The 20,187-nt window shown below is 33.6% G+C and overlaps 2 protein-coding genes across 4 annotated transcripts; both read right to left on the reverse strand.

The window, feature by feature from the left end:
• Positions 1-1,095: 1,095 nt before the first annotated feature.
• On the reverse strand, positions 1,096-4,120 carry LOC111898995 (peptidyl-prolyl cis-trans isomerase FKBP18, chloroplastic). Of its 2 annotated transcripts, none has more exons than XM_023894874.3 (5): positions 3,827-4,120; positions 3,112-3,272; positions 2,190-2,339; positions 1,692-1,751; positions 1,096-1,367 (listed from the first exon to the last, which is right to left on the reverse strand). In XM_023894874.3, the coding sequence occupies exons 1-5, from the start codon at positions 4,056-4,058 to the stop codon at positions 1,305-1,307; spliced, it is 666 nt and encodes a 221-aa protein (XP_023750642.1). In that variant the 5' UTR covers positions 4,059-4,120; the 3' UTR covers positions 1,096-1,304. The 2 variants fall into 2 exon arrangements, with proteins under 2 accessions (XP_023750642.1, XP_023750643.1); XM_023894875.3 differs by having other exon boundaries at positions 3,112-3,269; positions 3,827-4,117.
• A 4,948-nt stretch (positions 4,121-9,068) lies between these two features.
• LOC111898994 (disease resistance protein RPS2) lies at positions 9,069-18,292 on the reverse strand. 2 transcript variants are annotated; one of them, XM_042898908.2, is made up of 5 exons: positions 17,912-18,292; positions 13,654-16,532; positions 12,935-13,462; positions 11,951-12,523; positions 9,069-11,188 (listed from the first exon to the last, which is right to left on the reverse strand). In XM_042898908.2, the coding sequence occupies exons 2-5, from the start codon at positions 16,528-16,530 to the stop codon at positions 10,553-10,555; spliced, it is 4,614 nt and encodes a 1,537-aa protein (XP_042754842.1). In that variant the 5' UTR covers positions 16,531-16,532; positions 17,912-18,292; the 3' UTR covers positions 9,069-10,552. The 2 variants fall into 2 exon arrangements, with proteins under 2 accessions (XP_042754842.1, XP_023750641.1); XM_023894873.3 differs by lacking the exon at positions 17,912-18,292 and having other exon boundaries at positions 13,654-17,863.
• Between the last annotated feature and the right edge of the window lie 1,895 nt (positions 18,293-20,187).

A 20,187-nucleotide genomic window follows, 5' to 3' on the forward strand; every position in this document is an offset into this window, starting at 1 on the left:
ATATACTTTTGCTGACTTTTCTATTAATTGTTGCGTCTGTAAAAACAAACTTCTCAAAATTGAAGTTGTTAAATTTCTACTGTCAACAATTTCACAAGAAATACTTAATGACTTGAAAATGATAGATTTTGAAACAATATATTTTGTAGATATCGAGAACAGTATTTTGGAGAGTATTTATTATGACAAGTTGGTGAACACATTCGATTCTAAGAATGCTATTAGAACATTGTAATTAATGTAACTATGTAAGATTGTATAGTATGTTATCATTCTTTTTTTTCTAATAATAATCGACTTATCATAGTATTAACGAATTTTGCTTATATAAAAAAAATTATGTTTAAGGGCCCAATTTTATTTTCCGAACAGGGCCCTCAAAATCAACGGGACGCCCCTGCTGACATTCAAATGTCACATCTAAATCGATTGGCATTAGTATCTTTGATTCAGCTTCTAAATGCATCCAAATCCTTTGAACAGTTAAGGAACACGGCCTTCTTTGAACCACAAAAATATAATCATTCGGCATTAAATGATTTAGTTTTATGGAACAACCCCTTAGTGAGTTATACCAAAAAATGTGGCATGATGTATTAAGACACCAACCATTTACATTGGTTATTTTTTCTACCCAAGTATTGTCACATTAAAATTGATTAATATTTTGAAAATTGTTTCTAGTGTAAGCAAATGTTAACTTAGTCTCCTTCATGTGGTTTATTCAATCTAGAAATAAATAAAGATTATATATACAATTCTTTATCGGACATCATTAAATATTTGACTACTTTACCATACAATACTTAATGGGGGAAAAAAACCCTTCGATTATAATCACTTGGGAATTAAACACTTCAAATGGAGTTGTTCCAAGTCGAAATTCACAAGACTCAACCTTGGTGACCCAACATTCAAAAATATAAAGATTAAACAATTTACTATAAACCATGTATTATTATGTCAGATATTTCTGTGAATTTTTTTATGAGCCCAAATCCTTATCATCACAATGCTTGATGGGCAAATTAGTAATTTTATCTTTTATATGTTCCAAAAACGTAGATTGTGCTTTTCATGTGAATTATTCCAAAATGATAAAAGGAGTTGGTATATAAATACAGTGTTACAAAGAGTTTTTTGTCATGCAATGTCATGTACAACTTCATATTACAAAGCTTTATACATATCTCATAAAATGGCATGGTAGTAAAATTTGCTCTTTATACCCAAACTACCCCTGCAAACTCATTCAGATCCTGCTAATAAACAAGATTAAGATACCCACAGTCCCTGGAAACAAACTACTTCCCTTCAGGTCGAATCACTTGCAATAGCTCAAGATTCATCTCAAAGGTCGCTCCAGGCTTCACAACCAAACCATAAAATTTTTAGATACAGATTAGGATCATATTTTACTAAATTTTCAGATATTCGAATTGTACAAAAATCTAAAATATATATATTTTTATATTGCAATTGTTTTGTAATTATTCGTATTAGGATGAAACAATTAGGTTGAAATTTTAGTTTTCACTATCCTTGTCTAATTTTCAACCTACAAATCACATGAAATTATTAGATTTTGAGAAAAACTAATAGCAACTTTAAAAATCACAACCTTTTCCACTTTTAAGCAACAAAATATGGTTTGAAAACAAAGATTATAAAAAATCAAACGAAATGCTCACCGGAATTTCATTCATGCCCCTTTTTCCATACCCAGCCTCCGGGGGAACAATCACTCTCCTCTGTAACAAAATAATAATAAAAAAAAGGATTTAAATACAGGAAATTATTTATAAGGCATTTTGTTTGTAGAATGGTATTAGAATGAATGGAAGCTGTAAAACGTATTTGGAATACGGAAGAATGTTATTTAGGAGGCGTGTTTGATTGGCAAGAAACGGGATGATCTCAATAAAAAAAAAATTAATAATTTTTGAAAATTTATTTATATATAAATACTTTTTGTTTATCGATATATCATATATGTAACTGAATTTTTTTATTTTATGTATTTAAGATATACAAATGGAAATGATTCTTTCCACCGAAAAATTTGAGAGATTCCAACGGAATTTGAATTCCGTTCATTTGGCAACCACACACGCCATGGAATGGAATTCTGAATTCCAATTCCGTTGGAATCTGTGACCCAAAAAATGATGGTAAATTTAAGTGACCACCTTTCCACCAACTTTCATCCCCTCAACCACGGTGTACATGGCGGGGGGAGGTTTTGGTGCCGCTTGTGCAGAAAATAAACCGTTGGGATTGTCCACAAAATCGCGCTTTCTTTCCCTTCCCGGAGGAGCTCCAACCTTGAACTCGTAAGGCTACTTAAGGCCATCAAAGGAATATGTCAAAAGGATAAAAATTTCGATCCTTTAAAAGGGGTAAAAATGTAAAACACTTACTTTCCAGCCAAGTTATACCTTATTTTACCAATGGGCTAAATGCAAGATTTAGCAACAAAGTTTTATTTTATTTATTGGTGTGTTAATGTATTATAGCATCTTACTATCCATTCTTTCTATGATAGCATTGTACTTCCGTTCTTTTTTTTTAACACATTGTACTTTGAAAAATCAAAAGTCTACCCTTTTGTTTATTATTAGCACATTATATTTTGAAAATTCTACGCAATTATAGCACGAAAACTGCTTTGTATGTGGGATGAAAAATTGACAATGGTATAATTGGGTAGATATTTTAAAGTACAACGTTTTAATATGAAGAAATGAAAGTGTGTTGCTAGTTTTTGCATTTAACCCTTTACCAAATTATGCACAAAGTCGATTTGTTACCAAGTTATGCAGTCATGTTTCAATTTTCTTTTTACGAATTTATGCATCATTAATGTAATCAATTATTAACTAATATTAACATGACTGCATAAATTAGTAAGAAATCCTCTTTGTTGAATGAATTTGTAGAAATAAGAATTGGGAACTAACTGAAACATAGCTGCATATTAATTGATAGAAAGTTGATAAGAAAATTGAAACACAGATGCTTAAATTGGTAAAAGAAAATCCACTTCACTTCATAAATTGGTAAAAGGTAATAGCTTTGTTGCATGAATAAACACAAACTGTAGAAACAAACCTGTGCAATTGTACGATTTCCAGCTAAAATTTTAGACTCTCTGCTTGAAACTGCTGTGATTTTGTTATAAACACAATCAAAGTGAACTTGAACGAATGATCCCTTTTCAGCAGTGGGGCCCTTTCCTTCAGCAATATCATAGTATTTCAGTCCATCAGCTGCTTCAAATTCAAGAAAACTTTCAATACAAGAATTTCCTTCTTGTTTTTAAAGTTTAATGCAAGAAATAAATACCCAATTATAGCAATGTGATTCAAATATAAAGCAAAATTCATTGCTATAATTGGAAAGATTTTTCAAATTATTATATACTAAAAGGAAAAAAAAGTACAATGCAACAATTATTAGATTTCAAAAAATCTAAACAGCTATAGCTTTTCGTTAGACATTTCTCTTCAAATATTCACTTTAAGAGGGAATGCAACATAATTGATCTGATATTGTTCACTTTAAGAGGGAATACATGACATAATTTCACATTACAGAAAAAGTTTTTAACAGTAACAAGATTAGAATTTTATGTGATAAGAATCAAATCATGTCAATTTTTTATTCCAAAGAAGACGATTTTGACTATGAAAGTCCAAATGAATTCCATTAGCATACATCACATTCCTTTCATCTTACATTGCCAAATGGAGTTTCATTACACAAAAACCAGCCACTCATGGAGTTTCATTAACAATAATATATACGAGAGTAGTAATTTACTAACAGCTGGTGAGGTAATCTTCAAGAGGGATGACCTTTCTGTTGCGCCTTTCTCTAGCCGCAGATTCTAGAGGGTTAGAAATTAGGGCAAATGGAAGAACAGATATCAAAATTGCAGATCTTCTTGAAATGGGTAACGGAAAAAATGCTTGATTTTGATGAAATTCGTGAGGTTCATTTATGGGTTTCGAGGAAATCAGAGGACTTTGAAAAGTTATTTTCTGCAAAGAAGCCATGGCCACGTTAAAAAGACAAGAACCCAAATCGTGTAAGGCTATCCACTTTACTTGTACCAAATTCACATCATAATCCCTCCAATTTTGAAGCATTTTTAAAAGGATAAAGTGAAGTTGAGTGTGGAAAACGAATTGGATTTTACTACCTGCGAGAAAATTACTTGCGGGGAAATCATTTGAAATATTTTTATAATTTATTTTTTATATATATATTTGACCATTTAATTTGTTATATTTGTTCGATTGTCTAAATTAACAAGTTAAATAGTTAAAATATGTAAAAAAAAATTCTAAATGTGAACAAAACGAAAAACTAATTACTCTCATAAGTTATTTTTCCCATTTTTAATAGCGATTTATTTTTCATGTTTGTTTGTATTATTTTTTTTCAAACGTTATTTTTAAAATATCTATAATTTCCTAAATATTGATCAATTTTAAATTTTACCTTTTAATTAATAAATATGTTTTTGTTTTGTGAAATATTTTATATAGCCTCTTATAATTTTTTTTCTTTTGTTTTTAACCATATACAATATTTTTAAAATAAATAGTATTTAACAATAAAATTAAATATGTTATAATAAGTATGGAGGATTTTTAAAAAAAATAAAAGAAAATATTACTTAGCAAATAAAAAACAAAAAAATCTATATAACATAAATGTTTTAAAATTATTCCAACTTTTAATAATTTTTAATTAGAAGTTTATAAAATTTTAATTTTTTTAATAGAACGTTTTAAACTAGTATATAACGAAAATATTTTAAAATGTTATAAAAAATATATTAAATTGTCATATAAAATTCGTGAAACACTTTAAAAATATTGTAAAAGAAAGTTTAGAAATAAATGTATGAAAGTTATAAAAAAATTGTATGAAAATGTAAAAAAAAAAAGTTAAAAATTATAAGAAAATTTCAAAACATTTATAAAATATTTGGTTTAAAAACACTTGTATTAAAATTATATGAAATTATAAAAAAAAAAGTTTAAAAAAATTATAAGCAAAGTTTAAAACATTGTATTAGAAAAACCTATAAGAAAAAATATCATAAGAATGTCTTGGAGTTTGAGGTAACAATTTTAGTTATATTTTAACATTTTTAGTTATATTTTTCCTTTAATGGTCCAAGATATTTGTAGTTCCTCAAACTCCAAAACATTTGTAGTTCCTCAAACTCCAAAACATCCAAGAAATTATAAAAATATCATAAGTGTGACATCCCCTAATTTCTCGGCCAGAAAAGACCGATTTAATTTATGCTTTTTAAAATAAAATCAGAGAAATCTTTTTAAAAGATGTTGCGGAATTTGTTCCCAAAACAAAACATGATAAAAGTTTATCAAAACCTTCTTTAAGAAATGTATAGTTTCATTTCATATCAAAACCTCGGGATGTCATGTTCCGATACAGATCAAAAGCATAAACAAGACATTATAAGCCTTTCAACAGTTATTTACAACTACTGGCCTATAATCCAAAAATCTCTCATCGTCCTCCAACTATGCTCGGGGTCCACTACCTGTAATCATAAAACTGAGTGGTTCAGGCTTGGGAGCCTGGTGAGCATATAGGGTTTTCAACCCACATTAATAATATACTTATTAAGTTCACCAATCAACAATAACCCTGATTACCCATTTCCGTTGTCCTCACTTTACGTCCCTAAACACCTATCACAAGGGACCTAGCCTAAGGAATATCATCGGGATGGACACTACTGCTAAGGGGTTTCCTCAGCCATACATGTCCTTAAGGCAACCATGAGGGGGATGGAGTACGCTAATGAACATTTAATTCATCAACACCTACAAGTTGCGAACCTGCTAGTGTTCCATTGGACTGTCTAGAAAGTCCGTGGTCGTCATCTATACTCCGCTAGATGACTACAACAACAACAACAACATCGAGGCCTCTCACCTTTTTTAACACACATCAACTATTTCATCTACCCATGTTCTACCCAACATATTTTGTAGATAAAAGCATATACAATTTAAAACTTGTATAAAACATCAATTCAATAGTCACCTCGAATAAACAATGAACATATTTACACATAACACGTATTTCAAGGTAAATACTTCATATCTATGTGTAAATTGAAAGTAACTACACACTCACATGTTTCGATGAAAATCGGGCAGCAATTCGTTTCCTAAAACGATCGTTTCTAATAAAATCGGGAGTTTTATTGAGAAACCGGGCTCTGTAAAAGTCGGGCTTCTAAACCGAAAATATAAATTTTCCGGGCTTCTCGAGCACTTCGTGGAGTATTCCGGGCTTTACAATCGATACCAGGGCTTCGCGGAAGGTTAAGGTGAAGAAAATATGAAGAAAGGGGCTAAATATGGCAATTTCTTAAAAATATCCGAGAAGGGTCGCAGCCTTCTATTTATAGGGTGAAGCTTCTGATCCAAGGGCTAAGAGTCTTCTGATCCGACGGCTGAGAGGCTTCGCAGGGGGGTGGCTCGCACGAGGCTGCGCATGGCTCGCACATGGGTCGCACCTACGAGGGCTCGTTGGCAGCTTCTGATTGGACCATGGCCTACTGGTGCACATGCGAGGCTCGGAGCTAGGCTATGCGAGGCTCGGAACATGCGGCAACAGGGCGAAGCTTCGGCCGGAGAGCTGGCTGCTTTGGATTGGGCCTCCTCCTCGGTCGAATCAGGATCTGACACGTGGCTCCGTATGACTCAGCAGCTTCGGTGACTCAGCAGCTTGGTGACTCAGCAGGACACGTGGCACTTTTTCAGCGAGGGTGACGTGGCAACTCGTGACTATGCGAATTTTCTCGATTTTCGTGCCAAAACTTCTAAAATCCATAACTTTCGCATACAAGCTCCGTTTTTGACGTTCTTTATATTCACGCGTAGCTAAAATTACGCTCTACAACTTCCGTTTAGACTTCGTCAGCTAATTTTGACTTTAAATTTTATATTATTATTTTTAACAGACCGGGACAGGAAATCCGTTAAAAATTCATAACTTCTTCATCCGACGTCCGTTTTTGTCAGACTTTTTACCGTTGTGCTCCTAATGACGAGACCTTCGATTCTCGTTTAGGTTGTGTCGGCTAAAAATCGCTCGATCTAAAATTCGAGTTTTTAGTTGTCTACTGCTAAGCTGGAACTTCGAAAAATCATAACTTCCTCATACGAAGTCAGATTTGGGCGTTCTTTTTATCGAACTTCTCGGTTTAACGAATACTACGACTTTCGTTTAGATTACTAAGGATAAAGAGTAGTTTATGAAAAACTCACTCTTTACGACATTCAGCACCGTGCCGGTTTTGTCGCGAAACTTCGACAGGTCATAACTTCTTCGTTATAACTCGGATTTTGGTATTCTTTATATCCCCGAAATCCTTGTTTCGACCACTACAACTTTATGTAAAGATATCAGGCTTATCTCACACTTTAATTTTGACGCTTATTTTTATTCTTAATTAATTAAGCCCTAATAATTAAGCATAAAACACATAATTCACATAATATTCACATAATTCCTTTTCATTTCTTCAAAATGAGTTACAAAGGTTAACCTAGACTATCAACTCAATATAAATTCCTAGGCTAGAAACACGAGTGTTACACTAAGAATGTCATATTAAGCTTTGGAGTTCCTCAACCTCCAAAACATCCAAGAATCGGACCAAAACCAACCAATAATGACCAACAACATGGGTATGAAAAGAACAAGATCAAGGTGCAAGCTTTTTACCTCTTAAGGTCCATAAACTTGAAGAAGATGGTGGATCTAGTCTTACTGTATGCTTCTTTGTGCCAAGGAATTACTTTCTTCACAAGCCTCACCAGATTAAGAAGAACAACCTTGAAACCAAGTAAACAAGATCTTAATATTCCATGGAATCTGGGTTTCGTAATGGAGAGGTGGAGGCTAGAGGATATGCCCTAAACCAAGAGTTAGAGCCTTTAAATATGAATGGAACCCTACAAATTATGGGCTTAGGTTGCAACAGCTGCTACGTTGTGGCCATCTATTTGCCACTTCGTGGTAACCAAGCCAGATGTGATCCTTATTAAGTTGTTATGCCACGTTGTGGCCATCAATCCTCCACGTCGTGGCATGGTTTTCCCCAAAACCATAGCTTAGGCTCTAATAATTCTTTAACAAATCGGTTTTGGGAAACGGGTGTTACATTTTTACTCCACAAAATTTTTTTTGGCATTTAGATGTTTTAACAAAGGGATAAGAAATAATAGAAATTAAATTAACCCATAAATGTCTATGAGGTTAAACAAAAGCTTGGAGAAATTTTATAGTAAAAAACGATCAATTCAAACGATATACAGTTTTATTATACAATATAAGATTCACTACAATATGATCGATTGTACTTAACAACATATAACTAAACTATTTTAAAAATGCAAGACTTGAATAACCTATTCAAAACCTACATTGTGTGCGTTAAGAACAACCTTTTTATAAAACAAAATATATGACCAACATTTGTAACAATTATGCAGTCTTATCATTAGGTATGTCAACACTTGCAACAATGTTGGCAGATTGTCTTTGTGTTGTTGACTTCCCTATGTTACTCGGTTTGACTTTGACTTGAGCATCTATTAGTTGATTGGTTAAACTTTCTGATCTCACGTTTATCGTTTCCTCTGTCCTTTTAATATGTTTATACCAATTCTTGAGAATTTTTTATGTGTGATCATCGAAAATAGACTTCTTCATCATTAAACCCATCTAAATTTTCCACATTAAAGATACTTTACTTATATGGTTAATCAAATAAATATCAATGTAATTTCATTTATTTTCTTATTACAACAGTTATATTTTGAAAATCTACCCGGTTATAACAATGTCATACAATGTCTATTTCTATAATTTGGTAGATTTTTCCAAGTGTAATGTCTTGATTTTTGTAAGCAAAATGTTATAATTAAATAGATTTTTCTAATTACAATGTCTTGATAAGAACAGGTACATTGCAACAAAAAGAAATGAAATATGTTGCTATTTCGTTCATCTAATATTTAACCTTGAACTTGTATCATGTCTAAAATAAGAGGTACTTAGGATTTAATGTTGGTAATCCCGTAAATCTTATGAATGCGGTGGCCATAGAAGAAGATATAATTGTGAAGAAGAAAAAAAAATGGAAAATATGGTTGACAGATGAGAATGTCGAGAAGAAGAAGCACGGTTGACTAGGGTTAGGAGAAATTAGCCTGATACCATGTTGATTGTATATTTCCCATAACAGACATATAGCCTTTCCAACAATATATGTACACAAAGATACGAAATGGACTACCAATAATTACATGTGCTAATGTTGTAACAAGGCTAAATAATAAAGTGGGCTAATAACAAACAATATAAACAATACAACAATTACATATGGGGGTGTTTGGGATTGCTTATTTAAGATTCTTATTTGCTTATACCGTTTTGGTACCGGTAATAAGCAAATTTTAGTGTTTGGATAGGTACAAATTATAAGCACTTATTTGATCAAATAAGAAGTTTTTAATAAGTTGGTTTCTCCTTAGTTATTTGAAACTCATTATTAAGATATAATACCTAATTACTCATTTACCCCTAATTTACCTTAAAATACTCCTTGTACATCGACGACTTTTTATTTTTTCGTGACTTTCTTCGTTCACGAACATCACAGACAATGTTACCCTCCTTTTCTTCAAATTTATGTTTGTAATTCTAACCTTGTGCTACAGTAATGTAAAAAATTAATATTATATTGATTCTTGATTATTGGATAAATTATTGGTTGGTTAGTATTTATAATATATTGATTCCTCTCATGTAATATACATGCATTCCTCTTACAGTGAGCTATCAAACCACCTGCATCTCAAAACATTGATTACATATAAACCCTTTTGATAAAATCATAACACCTTTAACCCATTAATAATAATAATAATAACATCTAATTTAAACAGAGCATGGAGTACATGTTTTAGTTTACTTGAAAACTGAGCGTTTCTAAAAATTTCATAGAATTGTTTTCTTTAAAAAATCATAAACATATCAACAACAATCAGCTGATCAAACTGTAATTTCACACATACAGTCGGTTATCCATAGTCTAAAGGAAAGCCAGAAGATTGGGAGGAGTAAAATACATTGTAATATGTTACATGTCCTTTTCGATCATTTTATACAAATAAGCACAAACTGCTATAAACTAATAAACAACTTATCAACTTATCAGTTAATAAGCACTTTTACAAAAAAACATAGGTTGTTTTAAATAAGCAAATCCCAAACACCCCCATAATACGTCTAACAGTAACTAAAACAAGTTCCATTCGGGTTTTTGTTTTAGTTAGATATGGAAAAAATGGATTATGTAAACTTGTAATGTGCTTAATAATGCTTTTACTTGGCATCATGATTTTTCTTAATAATCAAATGATATATGCACATGAAAATTATATAAACAATTATACCTCCTGAAGCTTCCCAGTAGTAGTGGTTGTTACATGCTAGTTAAACCAGCATTCAGGACTATGTTTGGCTGTTTGCCTGAGCTTGTTTGCTCATGCTTGAGCTGTGGAGCTGTCGACCCACCAGCTGTGAACACCTTCATCTCTGGGCAATCCTTAATCACAAGATCGTCCAATGAAGGCCACTGGAACTCATGATTCGTCCCTAAAAAGAAACCCACCAGCTCTGGTAGATCAACTAGTTCAATAAGCTTTAAAAGAGGAAAAACCACAGCCTTAGAAAAAGATGCCTTTGTTTTTTGCTCTCCATCATCTTCCTCCTTCACCACAATCACTTTCATTGCCTTGCAATTCTTTATCATTAACTCTTCAAGTTGCTCGAGGCTTTCAAGTGTGGAAAATGTGAATATATGTTCCAAAAGGTCACAGCTATAGATTTCCAATTTTTTGAGGTTTTTCAGTTCAAGCATAGTAAGACTTTTGTTGATCCATTGAGTTTCAAACACCTCCTTCATCCCGTCGCATGACTTTACTTTCAGCACTTGAAGCTTTTTCATCTGTCCTGCTGCATACCATGGAATCACACTTGACAATGCATTGCAATTATTTATGCTTATCTCTCTAGGGTATTGGCATAAGCTCCAAGAATTACCATCCACTTGAGAAAACTGCAGTAAAGGACAAAAAGTTGATGTAAATTATTGTTTGATTATTAACAAAGTTTAATTTTTTGTTCCCCACCCATGCACTTGTTTATAAATGTAATTTAATTAAACATTTGGTTCTTTGTAATGAATTGACTCAATGCCCACGACGTTGAAACATAAAAGCTATATATGGGGCTAAATTTTTGAAATGCAAGATTAGCCACGTTAAGAGAGCATATGTTAAGATCAAGATTAACCAGGTTAAAATACACTAGAAGTTTATATTTTTTACTAGAAATGAGGAACGACCTGGCCAATGATTTTGTAATACTTTGGTTAATGATGAGATGTTTTCTTATAAGATATATAATAGGAGGGGTCATATATATATATATATATATATATATATATATATATCATTAGTTGTTGACTATCATGTATAAATTAAAAAAAAAAACACTAATGTTAGCCATAAATTAATTTGAAGAAATATATTAACATGTGTTGCATAATAGAAATTTGAGTTTCATATTGTTGGAAATACATATACACATACATGAATAACTCGGAATCCAATTACAAGCTGTAAAAATTTCATTCTCTTGCAATTTTTATGTCTCCTAATCTCATCATTGGATTTGTATAGCAGCTAACTTTTTCAATAACTTGTAAGTGATTTGTTGAATTTTCTAGAATATTACTAGTAATTGGAGAATATTTCCAAAGAAATAATGGATTTTTAAAAGGAAGTTGAATACGTAGCTGAATATGTTGAAAACATACCTTAGAATTATCAAGAAAGGAGGTAGTAGTAGTGGTACTGTTGGAAGATATTTTATTGTTCCCAGCCTTGGCCTCACCACCGCCAATACACTTGAGATTTTGCAGGCTTTTTAAAGTGAGAGAATCAAGAAGAGGGAACAGAGCGGTGCTTGAAGTTATTTTTTCTTCTTCTTCGTCATCGTCTCTGTTAGAAACAACTTCTTGCATACCATCACACCATTTTATCTTGACTTTCTTTAGGTTGGAAAGAAGTTTTGCCATGAGAGGTGAAAACAAGTACTTGATACTATGACAATTTCTCATTTCTATGGTTGTGAGGTTGTGGAATGGGGATTCTGACTGTTTTCTGTGAAGAAGTAGGAACTCGTTCCAGTTGCACTTCCACACGTGACTCAGCCTCTCCAAATCATTTATATACAAATTCTCAAGGTAGGGAAGTATTTGGTGTTGATTATCCTGATTTCTAGGAGTACTCTTGATCTCAAATATCACCTCCACTCCTTTATATTTCACCAATTCAAGTTTACCGAGGTTATGAATCGAATGTATGAGATAGGCTGGGAACAGAGTATTCTGCACATATATCACAACAAGAAATGTATTAGTAACTGTAACAGTTAAGCTAAAGTCGAATTACCTCAACCATTTGTAACTGCATATCCCTTCACAAGTCCTTTTCTTAAAAAAATTATATTTGAGAAGGATTATTTTGATTTTAAGTATTCTTTCAAGAAATATTTGGAAACTATGGAAATAGTCAACAATGTGAAGAACATTCCTACCTTTGTCCTTAAAATAGTGAACTTTTTGTTATTTGAATAATAAATCATGAAAAGCAGCATTAGTTCCTACCCACAAATTTTTTTTGGGAATCTATTAAAGAAAATGTGAAATATTTTAAAAGAGAGTAGGAGTTGGTAATTAGTTTTGATAAGCAATGGTAGTTAGTTAAATACAAACCAAAATTCATTAAACCATACATACCTCGTGCCCTTGGCTACTTTCCACCAATCCATATTTTCTCCCAATTTCTCCCGAATTAAGTATAACCATAGAGGTAAGTGCCCCCAGATCAAAATTGGTGGTGGTAGGTGTTAACAAATAACTAAACCTCTTACATTCATAAATACTTATGCTTTCAACAGCTTGAAAGCCACGGATAGGGAGACCAGAGTTATTTTCACCACCTTTTATTCTCCACACCTCTCTTAGATTCTCTAATTGATATATTCCAATGCTTCTCAAGCTGCTGCCTTCTCCAGTCTCATCAACATAATCCAAGTCAATGTTGAATAATGCTTCAATGGAACCACAATCCCTGACTTCAAGTTGTTCAAGATGACGTAACAATGGGATGGGATTGCAAGGAAATATACTCACAAGATTCTCACAATGGCGCACTTCAATCTTTCTCAACTTAACTTCCTCACTCGTACTAAAGTCACGAGGCCATATCTCCTTCAAATTCTTTATACCCCAAATGCACAGATGCTCCAGCTTAGGAATCAAAACCTGAAAAATAATGAAGTTCTGTTTATAGCCCCTTACAAACTATACATCATACAGTCAACTTTCAAATAATTTTTCATATATTTCAGTATTTCACTGATTATTAAACATCAAACACAATGTGAATGTAACATTTTTTTGAAACATTTAATCATAAAGACTGGTTGAACAGTATTAACATAAAACATCTTTACCTCTTCGTTTGACAAGAAAGATATTGCCAGTTTATTCTTGGAATAAATGCTTGTGATATTTGGAATGCCTCCAATTTCTAAATCCACAAGTTGTGGTAGCGCAATTACGTTGACATTCTGGCCCAAACTCAATAGCTCCCGTAGCCCACTCAACAATAGAAGCTTCAACTTGGGAAATGTAATTGTCTCTTCGCCTCTATCCTCGTTATGTATGAGTTCTTTCATAACAGGGCAATCACAAACCTTGAGATATTCAAGATTTGACAGAGCTTTTGCAACACTGAGTGTGAAAAGGTATTTCAAATCTGCACACCTCAAAACAACAAGGATTTTTAAATCACGGAACGAAGATGACTGAGGACGAAGTGTAATTGTCTCTTCTCTTCTATCCTCGTTATGTATTAGTTCTTTCATAACAGGGCAATAAGAAACCTTAAGATGCTCAAGATTTGATAGAGCTTTTGCAACACTGAGTGTGAAAAGATATTTCAACTCTGCACACCTTGAAACAACAAGGATTCTTAAATCAGGGAATGAAGAGGACTGAGGATGAAGTGAGGGCTTCACCACAACACTTTCAAGATCATTCATATCATCCACACTTAAACAAAGCACCACCGTTTTCTCAACCAACTCGTTAATTCTAGATCCCGATACTTCACCTTTCTTCATTACCAACTTTAGTGTGTTTTCGAATGAATGTTTGCTCTCCATTAAATATTCTCCTTTTAAAGAGCGTCCCACTGAGATCTTGAATCGTTCAAGATTCTTAAATGATAGATTCTTCCATTGAGCATTGTTTTCAAAGAACTCAAATTCCAATGCAGAAAGGTTTTTCCAACGTTCTGCCACTTCATTGCAGTTATCACCTGTAAAGCTAATGGTCTCTTCATGATAGCTTAAAGAGCATGCATAAAGCTCTTCAAGTCTGACTAAATTTTTAAAGACACCATTGTCCATACGAAGACCGCCACAACCTGTCACATCCAGTACCCTTAACTTCTTCAAATTTCCTATTGTGGAAGGTAGAGATTTAATTCTAGATTTAGAAAAGTTGAGCACTTCCAGATTCAACAAGTTTCCAATAGAAGAGAAATCAAACGCCAATGAGCAATGTTGTAGACAAAGCACTCGAAGGTTGGTGCAGCATTCAAGTGATGAGGAAAGCAATGGATGCTCCATATAATCATATGATATAACCTGAAGGTTTCCCATTTGTTCATAAAAATTACGAGGAAACCTCAGTGACTTATCTCCATGCATAAGTTTTAAAATCAAGACATTTGGAAACTTGAGGTCACTAGGAAACTCAATCATACCCTTGCATGTTAATGAGATTCTTTTGCAGGAGGTCCTGATCACATCATTTTCAGTTTCAGGCCACCCAGGCTTACTACTACCATGGTTGACAATCGAAGCATGCTCCACTTTACAAAACATATCCAAAATAAAAGCACGCACCAGATCGTGCAACTTGACGCACCCAACAACATCACTTTCAATCAACAAATTGGTATGCACGAGCCGCTCAATGCAGGCCTTCAACTGGTATCTTGCTTCTCTTACAGAATCCACTCCCTTGAATAATTTTAAGCCCCATCCATACTTCAGTAAGTCTTCAGTAGGAATATCAAAGTCCTCCGGAAACAAACCACAGAGCAAAAAAGTATCTCCAGTCACCTCGTCTTGGAGATTGTCATAGCTGGTTTGAAAAACAGTAGGCGCGACTGTGTTAATGTCATGGTGTTGTAAACGAGAAAGTGCATTCTTCCAAGTATCCTTGCTTTTACTTCTAAGGGTGCAGGCCATGGTTTTTATTGCAATGGGTAAACCACAACACTTCCTTACAATTTCTTCTCCAATCTTATGGAGCTCAGGATCGACATCATCAGAAGGTTCCCAAAGTTGGCAGAATAAGCTTTGTGCTTCAGCTTCCTCTAGGACACTCACCTTGATAACTGAATCAGTTTGAACTCCCATCTCAGTGCAAACAGCTTGGTCCCTTGATGTAATCAAGACCTTGAAGTCGACACCTTGATTTGGAAAACGACTTAAACCAATATCTTCCATATCAACTGGATGCCATACATCATCCAGGATTACCAGGAACCTCTTTCTTCCTCCATCTGAATTGTCAGAAAACCATGCGCGTAGCTTATCAGTTCTTGCTGCCTTAGTGGTTTCTGTTAGAATTATACCAAGGTACTCTGCAACGGCTTGCTGAATAGCAATGGGGTCCGTCTTCTCCCCTATAACCGCCTCCACATAATGATTAAACATTTTCTTTTCAACCACAACCTCTTTCAACTTCTTCATCATTGTCGTCTTTCCCACTCCACCCATCCCACATAAGGCTACCATGTGGGAGCTGTTGTTGGGTCCGAGTGATTCCAGTGCTTCCCTAAAAGTATGCTCTCTTGATTGGAAGTCATTTCGATCACTTGATGATGTAGATGTGCATGCAATGGTGGAATCAATTCTCCCCACAGGAATTTGCAATTCAGTCCCCCGGATCTCAGGGCATCGTCCCAGAACACCCTCGATCTCCTTAAATATCTTGAAGGCTTTCCTTCCAAGCTTGTGTCTACTCTTGAGATCGAGACAACTGAGGACTTCACTTGGAAATTCTTCCACCTTTTTATTCATCTGTTCTGCTTCTATCAACCAAGGGTCGACTTGGGCAGGAACCTCAAGACGTCTTTCTCTGTTTTGCTTCTTCTGGGATTCCATGCCAACTCTTGCAGCATCCAGATCCGCCTTTCTGGTGCGCATATCCCCAACATACTTTTTGTAGGAAATTAGGTAATCCAGTTGTTTTTTAACTGGAACAATGAGGACCTGAACAACTCCTCTCACTATTTCACTAACAATCTCCATTGCTGGCAATTCTCAGTTGTGTTAGCAACGGGAATTCGATGGAAATCTATAATCGAGCAATTACATGTATCCTAGACTGATAATTTTATTTTTTAACCGGTAGAAAGTGTGGATCTCATAATCTACAGCTAAAGCTTTGATAATTTTATACAAAATGATATTAATAGAATCAACAAAATGGCTTTTTAGTATGGTCAACTTTTTAGGGATTATTTTTTCTGTTTTAAAAAGAATAATCAAAAACATATATGAAGTTTGAATAATTAGAAGGAGATGAATATTAAAATATTTAATTGTTATTATATAAATGTAATGATAAACAAAAAATAAAAATATGATGTTGTGATAAGTTCAGTCCACAAGGACAACCAAATTGGTGAAATTTGCACTTAACATCTCTCTCATCATCTAGGTTAAAATGAAAACGACCCATGTTAATGACCATCTCCATGTTTAAGTCTACCAGCAATGTTATCCAGATACAATATTTTCATAGTTTTAGTTGGGCAGATTTTGCAAAGTAATGTCCTAACTCCTGACAAATAAAAAATGAAACTATAATGCTATAATGGATGCATTTGTCAGAGTAAAATGCAATATTATGAAATTTTCTTAAAGTACAATGCATTAATATGGAAATTGAAAATTGAAAACTGAAAATACAACTTTGTAATATAGAAAAATAAAAGTAAGATGCATGTTATATTACATACATGAATGATACTGCGTTGCTATTTATTGCATTCAACACTTCTTACGTATATCAACCAACATTAAAGAACTTTACATCAATTGTCATGTAGAAATTGACATGGACTCTTTTCATGCACATTCTACTCAACACCAGATATTGTTTCATAGCTTACCAGGTGTTCACTTTCAGACCTAACAATATTAGATATTTAGATGAGCTCAGCTCACCACTAAAATTCCTAACCATCAACATACATATGCCGTGGCGAATCCACAGAAAAAAGTATAACAGGGTCCATAATATACTCAACATAAATATAAAATAAAATATAAAATAAAATATAAAATGTTGATATGTTTTCTTCAAAAATCTTTCCATTTTGTAGTTAGTTAAATAATCAAGTTATTAACAAGTAACAATCAAACTAACAATCACGGTTAATATAAAATGTAAACTAGCAATTAAAATTAACCAATTAACAATTTAAAACTAATAAATAACAATTAAATAGAAAAATAATCTTTCGTGTTTGCCTCTGCGTTTCCATATAATTAAAAAAAAAAAAAAAAAACCCAAATACTTAACTCTTAAAACTAATAAAATAACAATAGATAGAAATAACCATGAAAAATATCAGATATTGATAATTAAAACTAACAAATATTAACAATTAATAATAAGAATTACCTCAAGGGTTTTTAACTCGGTCCAGGGAAACCTGATAGTAAGAGACAGAAGATAAGAGAAAGATGTGTGGCTATAGACTATATATATAGACTAACAACTGAGAATTATTCTTTAAAATTTCAAAACAGGAAATCTAAATGGGACAGCTGTATCTGGTAAAGGTTTAAATGTTGGGATATTTATGAAAAAAGTTAACTGCAAATATGTTCCTTGTGGTTTATAATATTGTCTAAAATTTCAAAACAGGAAATCCAAATGGGATAGCTGTAGTGTAGTAAAGTCTTGAATATTGGGATATTTATGAAAAGAGCAAACTGCAAAATGGTCCTGTGGTTTATAATTTTTAATAGGAAAAGTAAAAAAAGTTTCCAACTTGGATTTGTTGTGGTTTAATCTCTATCAAACTTAAAATGACTATTATATCCCTTTAATTTATTTAATAATTTTTTTTTAAAACTTAATTTTAATATTTTACATTTAGAAAATATAACAAAAGATCCCACACCCCACACCACCTCTTTTACTCTTAATAGGGAGTGAGGATATAACTGAACCGAAAACCGACCTATCGTGTGAGGCTTTTGACATGGACAGTCTCTTTTTTGCTACTTGATACAAAATTATTAGATTACCCTTATCTAGCAGAATTAAAAGCTAAAAATACCCAAACTGCCCTTCCACTACCAAAGATGCTCTTTATTTGCTGATATTCCCTTCCAATCATGCGAGATTGAGATGGATGTGTAGCAATACCTCATCCCAAAAGATTCACCACTCTTTTGTGCCTCTTGCAATTTGCTTTTCGTTGTACAACTTCAATCATGTTCTCAAATCACCTATATGTACAGCTGGTCACTATGAGTGTCTCATCAATGTCAAATGATTTCAATGAAAACTGAAGTTCCTTTCCAGTTTCCACCAAGTGGGACACCATTCTTATCTGTGATTGGAAATCTGATTCCACACATTCTTGCCAGTTTCAACTCAACCCCACCTTCCACATTGGCTTTCCCAAAAGGAAGCTAGCTTAGCGTTGACTTCTTTGGTGCTCCAACCAGCAATAGCTTCACTGACAACTCATACATTTTCTCAATAATCTGTTTCACCACTCTATCTTCTTGCTATAAACTCCATTGTTTTCGGTTTCCATCTTTGCAATCAATCCCCCAGTCTTGTTCACACCACCTCCCTTACAAATTACAATGGGTTTCCAAAATCAAATTCAAGGATTTTACACCAGGCAAAATACCCTTTTCTTTACAAAAACCTCCAGCGTATGAAGGAACTCATATTCGTCAATTTGGTTATCTAGCATCACAAAAAGTATCCAAATTAAGAGATTTTTCAGTAGGGGTGCAGTTCTGCTGTTGAATCATTTTGTCATACAGTTGGAGTTTATTGTCACCCATTCCCCTTTCGTCTTGGATTTTATATTTGCCAGCTTTATTGCCTGAAGGAGGCTAAATTAATGATGGCTTAAGCACAATGGAGAATACCTGATGTGCAAGAACTCGTGTTTCCTGATCTTGATATGGTATTGCTACGATCAATTGGTGAAAGAGAGCATTTGAGAACACCTTTTTGTAATAAGTTATGTTTGGAATGGAAATGAAAATTTAGGAAATCCGACAATAAGCATATTGTAGCACAGTAGCAGCAGCTGAAATATTCTGTAGCACTGCCGCTATCAGACGAAGTAAAAATCTCACATTTCCATCTTTATATGAGAGCTTTGAGATACAATTTTCCAACGCCAACTGAAGCTCCATATAACAGCTAATAGGACCCACTTTAGGACATGGTTCGGATAAATTTTTGCAAGCAATGGCATAAATGTTTACAGAAGTTCGAAAATCAAACATCCTTGGAGGGTTGGTTATTGCTGGCGCCGACCCCTTACGAGCTTCAAAAGAAGATCCACTGCCTTTAATGGTTTGCTGTTTTAAGGAACTGCGGAATCGAAAAGGGATATTGCACACACGAAGTGTTTCTTTTTCAAACAATTACTGAAATCAGAGTGGCATGCGGGCTCCAGTGTTAGGATTTTGTTGTTATCTATCGTATTTCCCTGATTCTTTCATTGTTGTTGAGGACAAGGTTGTCTGTGCGCCGATCGGCAGAAGCAGACGTAAACGGTGGTGGACTCGTCGCCAATGGTGGGGCAATTGTGTTATAGTTGATTTAAGAAAAAAATTGCAGAAATGGTTCCTGTGGTTTATAAAAACGCGCCAGTCCAATTTTTTAGATAACGGGTAGGGGATTAACGTGGTGCGGTT

The sequence above is a fragment of the Lactuca sativa genome, chromosome 2, assembly GCF_002870075.4.
Source record: "Lactuca sativa cultivar Salinas chromosome 2, Lsat_Salinas_v11, whole genome shotgun sequence".
In the NCBI taxonomy this organism is placed as follows: Eukaryota; Viridiplantae; Streptophyta; class Magnoliopsida; order Asterales; family Asteraceae; genus Lactuca; species Lactuca sativa.